Raw genomic sequence first — 10,893 nt, 5'->3', positions numbered from 1 at the left:
AAGAGGTTTTCCTGACTCAGCTGTAGAAATGAATCCATTTTATATTGATATACCGTATAGCAGTGGTGTCCAGACTACGGCCTGGGGGCCATTTGCGGCCCGCCGGCCATTTTTCAGTGGCCCGCAACATGTGATAAAAATGCCATTTGACATTGAAGGGAGGGTATCGAAAAACAGGTGCCATTAACTCATTCACTCCCAGGACATTTTCGCTGTTTTACTGGATTTGGACTGATTTTGCAAGGCCCGTAGAATATTGTGTCCTATTGCTATAAAAAAAATGGACCGTACCAAAAGAAGGATTAGAGTCTCTTCTTTCCTCAGGAAAAAAAAAAGTATTTCTATCTGTTTCCATTTTGCATCAATTAGCATTAGAATATGGCTAAGTTTCATCATTATTAACAAATCGGTTTAAAACTATAGGGAAAAAGAGCTTTTTGGTCTCGTATACTCTGCTGCCATCTGCTGGCCGTTTTTGTAATAACTACCATTGCTCAAGCATTCTCTTCAGTTCAGAGGTTGCATAAAAGCTAAAACATATAAATACATATTTGGGAGCAGGGTAATATTTAAAATAGAACGTATTTATACGTTTTTGGGAGTAAATGAGTTAAAGGTTATTTTAATTAAGTAAAACTAATGAAAAAACTACAACTAAAATTCAAAAAACAATATTGTAAAAACGAAAATGCTTTTTAAAAAAACGAAAACTAACTGAAACTACATTTTATGTTTACAAAACTAACAACTAACAAACTAAACTAAAATTAAGCATTTTTTAAAGAACTAAACTAATAAAAACTAACAGAACCAACCTGAAAACGAATAAAAACTAACTAAAATGAAAAATTCCAAAACTATAATAACCCTACTGCCATATTACAAATATTACATATACTGTATCATTTTTCGAAATATGCAAAAGCACAAATAAATTATTTATAAAATTTTTAGGACTAAACACAATTTCTCTTAACATTATGTGGTCCTTGCGTCCTCCTGATTTTCTCAAATGAAAAAGTTTGGACACCGCTGCAGTATAGCCTACTTCTGCCCTAGATTTATGATTAATTCTACATGTTAATTAATTATAAAAAGTTGTATTTATTTCTATATTTAATTTAGATTTAAATCTAGATGGAATGTTGATGTACTTACTTTACTTACAATACATTTAATTTCTATTCGGTTGTGGATTTTATCCAATTTGCATTAATTCCAGTGGGGAAATGTCAGGCTTCCCTTGAATGGTTTCTTGATGATGGACCTTGATTTTGTTTTTTGTTTTTTTTCCTTAATGATTCATCATAAGATTTTCCGTAAAAGCCTTCTCCATCTCTCCACCATAACATACTCACCGCTCATTAGCGCCTGTGCAGAATTCAAGGGGAAAAACAGCGTCAGGACATATGCGGGCATCCTCGTGGCATCTTTAACCCCCGACTGAACCTCCCCCCGGGGGGCTCGTGCATCTGCTGAGCCTCCTTCACAAGGTCGCGCCTTCACGCCGCTTTCAAACGTTTACATTTCTTTCAAACACAAGATTCTAAGAGTGAAGTCCTGTGAATACTTTCGAGATGTGTTTGTGAATGTGCGTGCGTGCGCACAACAGGTGAAATGAGCCGAGCCTTTGCTAGCAGAGGGAATGAGGTGAAGGACAAACCGGAGGGTGATTCACTTTTACTCTTGCAAGCCTGCTGGCCTACTTTGAATGCCGCCCTGAGGGTGCACACGCACTAACGCGCGCTCACGCACACAATACACTCTGATTGAGTCGGACGAACTGGCACAGTTTTAAGGCTTTGTTTGCTTTGACAAAAAGACCGACATGTTTACTTAACATTTGTATGTTTGTGCTGTGTGTGTGCCAGGGGCGGAGCCATGTGTGGGCCTGGGTGTGCACAGGCCCACACAGAATGACAGACTGCCCACCCAGTGATATTCATGTAAATTTATATATATATATATATATATATATATATATATATATATATATATATATATATATATATATATATATATATATATATATTGTAACAAACTAGGTTGCATTGTCTTGTGTTAGAAAGCACTTTATAAGTGACGATTTGTCGAAGAGGCTGAACAACTTGCTCATCAACTGAGGAATGTCTTGAGCATGTCACCCTGGGGGAGGCCTGTCGTCTCCGCAAGAAATAGCGCTCCTAATTAAGTCAAGGCCTCCTGCCCATAAACCTGGACTACAAAATAAAGACTTCTGCTGGGAAGGCACTTTTCTTTTATGCCGCGTCGCAATGTTGGACGCCTAACATAGACGCGGTGCACAAGTGTAATACTTTAGTAGTCATTCTTAAAGGGGAACTGAACTGATAGCATGATGGTTTGAAGACAATTTTAGCGGTTCAACCCATCATGTCATCAACACGTAGTTAAGCTAGTTATCGCAGCATACACTGGAAGTACGCTAACCTCTTTGTAACGTGGGTAACAAACGTAACCTGTTGCAACGGTGTACGCTCTTGTCTCCCGAATGATCTTTGTCATACTGCCGCATTTGGTCATGCGGTCATGTGACTGCACGTACCAAAAGATGGGCAGAAGTACGGAAGTAGCCAGGGGGCACGAGGGGAAAATGTTTGTTGCTGCTTGACAGCCGACTGCCAGTGCCGGACTGTGTCGATTGACCGACGCATTTATTAGAAAAGTCAAGTTAGCTAGCATTGTGTCCTCTTCTATGTCATCAAAATGTGTTCACATAGATTTGCTAAAGGTGGGAAGGGACTAACCAAAAAGATGCTTAAGTAGTTTTCATTCTGAGAAAATACCCCTTACTTGTATTTTTTTTTTTTCCGGTTAGACGCAACACATTTGACGTCGCAAGCAGCATCAACAAATATTCATAAAAAGTCATGGATAGGAAAGATTTAGCTTCTTACAATCTGCTTTTTTGTGGGTGTTCATACTTGGTGTTTCATATTCCGCCATATGCTGATGTCCCTGTTTTTTCCACTTTATACAGTAAGACCGCAATATTGCAATCAGCTAAGATCTCTATTTACGTGTTTTTTACGTTGTCTCGTTGAAGTTGGAAGAAGTAACGAGCCCATTTCGACTAAGGAAGAAGTAGAAAGTACAGATGCCGTGGTGCCCTGAGAGTGCTTTGACTTAGGGCCCGACCAATTAATCGGCCGCAGATTATAATCGGACGATTATTGGCCTTCAAACATCGGCCAAAACAATTGGCCAATTGCGCCAAATGGCCGATTATTTTCCCCTTAAAACATTATCGAAGTAAAACTGAAGTTTCCAGCACTGTGAAAGTACCATGAATGCACCATTTTGCTTGCGTAGCATTAGCAACTAGCAAGTGTGTAGCGTATATATTCTGGTTATTCTGTTGTCCCTAATCATCCTTTAAGCTGTGTAATGATGCCACAGTTGGAGTTAACTGTAAAACTAAATACACAATGTCCAAAATTACATCTACTGTATATTTAAATACAAAGAATGCTTCGTTTTTAAAACATCGCTAGCCTAGTGCTAGCAGGAAGTTAGCAAATGCTAACAAGAAATTAGCATTGGGAGTGTTTTTCCTTCAAATAATGAATATCCACGCACAAATCTTGTAGGAACACATACGCAAAGGCACAAATTCTTCCCAATGTGTGAAAAACGAGTTATTTTAAAAGAATTAACTTGCAACTTTCTTCTGTACTCCCTTTAAGTGTGTACGCCATGGATGCACGGCACCAAACTGTGCCCCCAAGAGGCCAAAACGCACAGGAACAGTTAGTATTTGTTTTTACGTTTTGTTTTGTTTTCAGTTGCTATATTTTAATTTACTGTATTTTATTCATATTTCACTTTCTTTATTGTTTTTTATTTTGTCTTTGTCCTTTCAAGTTATATTATGTTATAAAGTTATTTCAGGGATTCAAAGACTTTCTTTTCTCAAAATTCAAGGATGCCACCATCCAAGGACTTTTTTTTTTTTTTTTGTCTTAATGCATTTTTTTCACATGACATGGCACGGAATACAATTCCCGAGGTCCCAGGTGAGTCCCAAGACTTGTGAAAATAACACAAGATAAAAATATATAAAAGAAAAAGTTAATGATATGCAGCAGTTGTAAACAAGTAAGAATGGTTTTATTATTGACGCATAAATCTATACAATAACATTGTATACCTCATGAATTTTTTTTATACGGGCTTGTCATTCAAAGGAGAGAATCTTAATAGCTGGAAGTTTGTGCGCAAGTGGCACCCACTGAAAAGGAATTGGGGAAGGGGTTAATTTTATGCATTATATACATATTTTTAAATAATTGGCAGATTAATCAGTAATCGGTATTTTTTTTCTGCCAAAAATTGGTATTGACATCGGCCTCAAAAAATGCATATCGGTCAGGCCCTACTTTGACTTAAGAGTTTTTGGGGATATGGCCATTGATATGGCCACATGAGATGTGAGCAATAGTTCAGATAAATGGCATCAGCAAAGTTCCCAATATGCGGGTCCCTATCAGTTCACATTGGTTTCCTTGCAGTAAAGGACAATATCAATTGGTTGGCATTAATGTACCTTTAAAATGGCTTGCCTAGGCAATAAACACCACAGAAAATTGCCACGGAAGGAATTAAACTTGCATCTCAAGGCACCACTGCATCTGTTTTCAAATGCAGGGAGTAAACATCAAAACTTATGAGAGAAAAAAAAATTACGCAGAAACTTTGGAAATCGCCTGAAGTACAGCAACTACATATCTATCCTTTTTTTAAAAAAATTTATACTTCCCAGCACTGACAGTGTCGTGGGGATGTGGGGTGCACCGTGCATTTGCAGCTGATTAGCTCTCAAATGAAGACTCATTAAGGTTCCCTTCAGATCACGCCAGCGCTTGTTGATGAAAATCCAAAGTGACACGTCTGTAATTGTTGCATATTTCTCAATTGGCGTGATGGTCGCCTGTTGAAACCTGGATCACGACACCGACACATTAGTTAGCCCCTTTCACGCGGCCAGTCAAAGCCAAAACGTTCCCATATTTGCCCGACATGTCATGAGAGGTGTGCTACATAATTTATGAGTTACAAGGATACGGTAGTCAATTTTTATCTTGTTTTGGCTTTTTATTTTATTTTTTATTTTTTTTAACTCTTTGACTGCCAGTCATTTTCGGAAAAGTGAATGTGAAGCGGTGACGCGGCCGTTTCGACCACGTCCTAAGGCCCCACCGGCTAGCGATGCTAATAACGTCCTAAGGCCCCACCGGCTAGCCATGCTAACATCGGAGAAAAGTGGTGCACAACCGAGCACGTCTGCACAGATGACGTTTCATCGGACGATGACGACTACTATGGGTCCGATGCAAGACAGTCTTGGACAGTCTTCCAAAGAACGTGAAGGTAAGCGCTAACATGCTAAGAGATTGCTAGTAAGATTACTTTCCTAACTTTCTCGGGCGATCTGCTAGCAGCGTGTGTAAATGTGCTGATATACACTAGAACATCTATTACCTATACAAACGTGAATGTATATTTTATAGATCGTGCTCACAGCAACGTCCGACCGCTGGTTCTACGACAAAGAAAGGTAAAAAAAAAAAAGTTTTCAATACACCGCAACAATAAAAATTTACAGAATTTTACCGATCTTTCAAGCTCCACAGAAAATGTTGTGTTAGGACTATGGAAACGCGGATACTACCAAATGAAAGATTGAAGTCTCATCTTTCATCTAAAAAAAAAGTTTGTTTCTACCTTATTCAGATCTTCAGTAATCAACAATAGAAAACAGCTTAGTTTCACCCAAATCCTCTATTTTCTTCCAAAATATGGTGAAATCAAGCTTTTTGTGAAACGATGTTATTTCATGCACTCTAGTGAATTTGGCACTTTTTTTTTTGCATGAGGGATTCTACAAACACCTAAACTTCTATAAAACACTACCCCAACAATAAAAAATGTTTTTTGATTGCAAAATAACAGTTTATTTACATGCAAAAGTAGCAATCCGAACAAACAATTTGGAAAACTCTTTGCAAACTATTTACACGTGCGCAACTGCGCATGTGTGGTGTGTGTGTACGTGTTACTATTTACAATTGTGTGGATGTTTCAGCGACACAATTTTTCTTTTTGTGTGATATATTGTGGAGTAATCCCGTGCGTGCTAGGGGGATGCAGCAGGATTTGCATCACAGTTTTTGTCAGTCTGCTTCTGCATGGACTGATTTGCGTAGAGGTTGGTATGATGAACGATGTGCTGGAGAAGTTCATCCGTGATGAAGAGCTCCAGGATGTCAGCTGGCAGGTGGGAATTCAGCTCTGCTGCAGCATCCCTTGGTCCTGGTTTTGCAGCAAAGGGGAAGATGGTTGGCTGCCAGCCGAATTCATCAACTTCAAACCAGCCAGAATCTTTGGGATCTGCAAATATACATTTCAATATCATATATTATTTTAGAGCACTGTGATACAATGTGTGTGTGTGTGTGTGCATGTTTACCTTTTTTTCTTGGATGTATTGGTTGATGCACATTCTGTAAATTATAGAAGACGTTTACCATCAAATATTTTATTAGTGCTGTGGAGAATCTTTTTTTTTTTTCTTTTTACCTTTGTTCTGCTCAATGTGAGAAGGGTCACTTTGGGTAGGAGCTGAAAGAAACATATACAATTACAATACTATCGAAAGACTTTCCTTTTATTGTTGCGGTGTATTGAAAACTTTTTTTTTTTTTACCTTTCTTTGTCGTAGAACCAGCGGTCGGACGTTGCTGTGAGCACGATCTATAAAATATACATTCACGTTTGTATAGGTAATAGATGTTTTAGTGTATATCAGCACATTTACACACGCTGCTAGCAGATCGCCCGAGAAAGTTAGGAAAGTAATCTTACTAGCAATCTCTTAGCATGTTAGCGCTTACCTTCACGTTCTTTGGAAGACTGTCCAAGACTGTCTTGCATCGGACCCATAGTAGTCGTCATCGTCCGATGAAACGTCATCTGTGCAGACGTGCTCGGTTGTGCACCACTTTTCTCCGATGTTAGCATGGCTAGCCGGTGGGGCCTTAGGACGTTATTAGCATCGCTAGCCGGTGGGGCCTTAGGACGTGGTCGAAACGGCCGCGTCACCGCTTCAACTATGACTTAACCCCGTCATCACTGTGCTCTTGAGCACTGGTCGATGCTTTTGAGCTTTGAAAATAAGGATCAAGCGTGAGCGGATTGCCATCTGTAGCCTTAGCCATTCTCTCCCCCTCAACACTCTAGCTCAGCCTCTCTTCTTCTACTGTTGTCTCCTACCCGATCTTGTCCAAAAGACTCATCACAGCCATCTAGTGGCCAGGAATACTCATATAGTAACCCGATCGGCTTGATACTTGGAGCACAGCTGCCCAAGGCTTTCCTCCACCCGTTTCCATAAAAAAACATAGTAGACGTCAATTAACGTCTATGGCGGCCAATCCTAGGATTATACTGAACGTCTTTAAACGTTTATGGCGGTCAAAGAGTTAAAAGAGCTCAGAATTGTTCATTCGGTAGTCTTACCGATTCAACGTCTTATCATCATTGCTCTTTTTTTTTTCTTTTTTTGTGTGTGTGCGTTTGCGTGTGTGCGTTTGCGTACGTGCGTGCGCGTGCGTGTGCGTGCAAATACGTATAAATTTATACTCATTAATTCACCTAAAACCTTGTAAATATCCCATTACCTTTCGCCTTAACCAGGTACTTCAGAATCTTGCCAGAGTCGTGAGGTTCAAATGGTCAGGAGACCAGAGAAAAGGTCAGAAAAAATAAAGAGAAAAGAAAGATAAATCAAAGTGAAATCCAGCACCGACCAAACACTTCCTGCCTTCCCCATGGTTACAAAATCAAAGTCTTACGCCAACCCCGAAAGCCTCTAAATTCCAACAAATTAGCGAGATCTCAAGAGACCAGAGGAAAAACTAAAGAGAGGAAGGAGGGAAGGATCGATGAGGCAGAGTGAGATCCATAGAAGCCAGTACATCCAATCCATCAAAGTGAAATCCAGCACCAACCAAACCCCTCCTGCGTGGTTACAAAACCAGAGTCTAATGCCAACCCCAGAAACCTCAAACTTCCAATAAATTGAGATCTCAAGTGACCAGAGGAAAAACTAAAGAGAGGAAGGAGGGAAGGATAGATAAAGCAAAGTGAGATCCACAGACACCAGCACCCGCTGATTCAAGGGGCTGTGGGAGGGAGAGGCAAATTCTGTTTGAGTTTCAGTAGATGCTGGTGCGATGGATCTGGCATGCATAAGGACCACCACCAAAGAAAGAAGCCGTCAACCGCGGTCCAGCAAAGCGAGCACCGCCCCCCCCCCGAATCCCCAGGCCGCGGCAGCACCAAGGCCACCCCCAAGCCACCCGAGCGGACACCGGTCGGCGAGCCGACCCAGACGCCCGGAACACCCCCGCCCCGGCCCACACCCCCGAGCCCAAGGCCGCAGAACGAGGCCCGGCGGGCCCCCACAGCGCCCCACCGGTCCCCACCCACCCATACCTCCACCCCCCCTCCCCCAAACAAGCCCCCCCCCCGACGACCGCCGGAAACCGGCATCGGGCAGCAGCGCAGAGGGTTTTTTTTTTTTCTAATGCTCTTCACTTTAATTAGTTGAGCGAGTTTTTAGCTCTTTTTTGGGGGAAATTGTTTTGTTTTTGAGTAGTTTTGATTAGTTTTACAATTAGTTCTTGTGGGCAAGATCAAAAAGCATAAAGGGATGGACAGACAGACAGAGCTGAGAAGAAGTTAAAACTTAATTTTAATAATTTTCCTAACGAAAATACTTTTTTCAATTTTGGTTGTAGTGATTTTTGCTCACCTGATTACCTTGGTTATGAGCCCTTATGTACGTATGTATGTATTTTGGAAGTTCAGTGTAAATGCCAGCCTTACTCTTCCGGCAGTTTTGTGTGATGGACGCTGTTGTCGGTGTCCGGCGAAGCGTGGAAGGTCGTCCATGCGGCGTTGACAAGTGAGTTAGACGGTAGGAGACCTCGCCAAGCCTCTCCCGCCTCCTTCCCCTCCCGCCCGGCGCTCCCGTGACCTTGTCATCGGCCGGCGTCCCTCGGCGCGCCGCCATGTCCCACTTTCACGCCACGCGTCATTTAGCACTTTGCCGCCGTCGAGGCTATTTATTTCCACACTCGGACGCCTGGCATATTGAGAGCCCAACGCGTGGATCTGGGTTCCCTCCACTGAGGATCACGTCCTCTACGGCCAAATGGTGTGCTTGTGTGTTTGTGTGTGTGCGTGCACATGTGCGCATGTGATCACTGAAGTGCAAACACAAGTTGAAAATGGAAAAAGCACCACAAGGAGCTCCAAATGTCATCTTTTCGACATCTTTGGCCTCCTGGGGTCACTTGATCTGTCGTGGTGTCTCCTGGTGATGTCTCCTAGTGATCCATGACACCTCATGACACTTTCTGGTGTCTTCCAAAGCCTCGCCTTATCTGCTGATGTCTCCACTGACATCTTGTAAAGGCTGTTGTCTCCGCATCCCAGTACATTGACTGTCTTTTGACTCCTCTGGGGGCCAGACGATGTGTAACACATGTTCAGAGCTGTGCAGTGACCTTGTGTAAAAGAAGTATGTCTCATCATAAAACCCGTCTGTGCATCCTGCCCAGGGTGCTGCCCATAATAAAGAAACCCGTAAGCCATTTTGGATCCGGACTGCAGAGCAGAACTTTGATGAAATTTGTGGGTGTTGTTGTGAATATGGGTCAGGATTGATCGGTGTCGTGAGATTCAGAGAAAAAAAAAAAAAAGTGACATCATCATTCATCATCCTCGCCTGCTGATCACTGACAACTGTTTCAGCGAGTCTATCAAAGCCAACAGTAAAGTTGCTCGGAGACTACCATGATGTCACCAGAATGATGAAGTGCTCAGTGGTATTAAGCGACTTTTTCTTTTCACTTTCCATCTGATGCTTTGAGTGTGCTGCATCATACGTCTACTTTCAGCTACATTTGATCGATTTCTTCTGTCTGCTGTTGTGGAATTTCTGGAGTAGAGCAATAGATTCTTGAGCTTAGAGTCTGTCCTTTGTTGGTTTTATTCAAGAAGCAAAATGCAGCATTATTCCCCTTCTAACTGGGAACCAGTGTAGTCACCCTCATCTCCTCGACAGTACTGGCTGGCTGGCCCTTACTGTGTTGTTTGTTCTCTGAATTTCCATCCATCCATCCATCATCTACCGCTTATCCGTGGTCGAGTCACGGAGGCAGCAGCTTTAGCAGGGAAGCCCAGACTTCCCCCACCCCAGCTGAACCCATCAGCATGGGCGGCCCTTGGGTGTCCGTGCCCGCCCTAGCTGTTTTAAGATGCCTCGCCAACCAACTATTCTTCCAATCAGTCACATAAACTTACGCCTTCTGTTCAAGTAAAGCATGGCGTGCCAGCCAACCACATACCTCCTTTCAAGTTTGGCTTTGTCTGAGAGCTAAGGCTAGCCAATAGGGGTGTGAATTGCCTAGTACCTGACGATTCGATTCGTATCACGATTCACAGGTCACGATTCGATTCGATACCGATTAATCCCGATACGAATTTATAACTCGATTGTTGCGATTTTTTTTCATTCAAATTTAGAAAATATTAATCAGTAAGCTTGTAGAGTGTAAGATTTATATGAAAATGTATTATTTATTTATCTGAAATTTCAGTCTTATAGAGGTTGTAATCTGTTTCATGTTTGAACAGCATTGAAATAAAATATTAAGGCTTAATGTTCCGTTCATATAACATTCTTCCATGCTCAAGGTGTGAATCCTAACCCGAAGTCAGACGTTTTGTTGAATATTTTTCCATTAAAAATGGAAGTTTAAAAATCGATTCACACACACACACACAAAAAAAAAAAGAAAAATTTTT

The 10,893-nt window shown here is 41.7% G+C and overlaps 1 protein-coding gene across 1 annotated transcript; it reads right to left on the bottom strand.

Annotated features, from left to right (window-relative positions):
- Positions 1 to 6,065: 6,065 nt before the first annotated feature.
- Positions 6,066 to 8,299, bottom strand: LOC144024703 (uncharacterized). Its single transcript, XM_077531057.1, has 5 exons — positions 6,912 to 8,299; positions 6,725 to 6,771; positions 6,598 to 6,639; positions 6,488 to 6,521; positions 6,066 to 6,408 (listed from the first exon to the last, which is right to left on the bottom strand). The coding sequence occupies exons 1-5, from the start codon at positions 7,036 to 7,038 to the stop codon at positions 6,155 to 6,157; spliced, it is 504 nt and encodes a 167-aa protein (XP_077387183.1). The 5' UTR covers positions 7,039 to 8,299; the 3' UTR covers positions 6,066 to 6,154.
- Positions 8,300 to 10,893: the final 2,594 nt, after the last annotated feature.

This window comes from Festucalex cinctus, chromosome 1, assembly GCF_051991245.1.
Source record: "Festucalex cinctus isolate MCC-2025b chromosome 1, RoL_Fcin_1.0, whole genome shotgun sequence".
NCBI classification, from domain to species: domain Eukaryota; kingdom Metazoa; phylum Chordata; class Actinopteri; order Syngnathiformes; family Syngnathidae; genus Festucalex; species Festucalex cinctus.
This window is presented reverse-complemented; position numbering and strand designations above follow the sequence as displayed.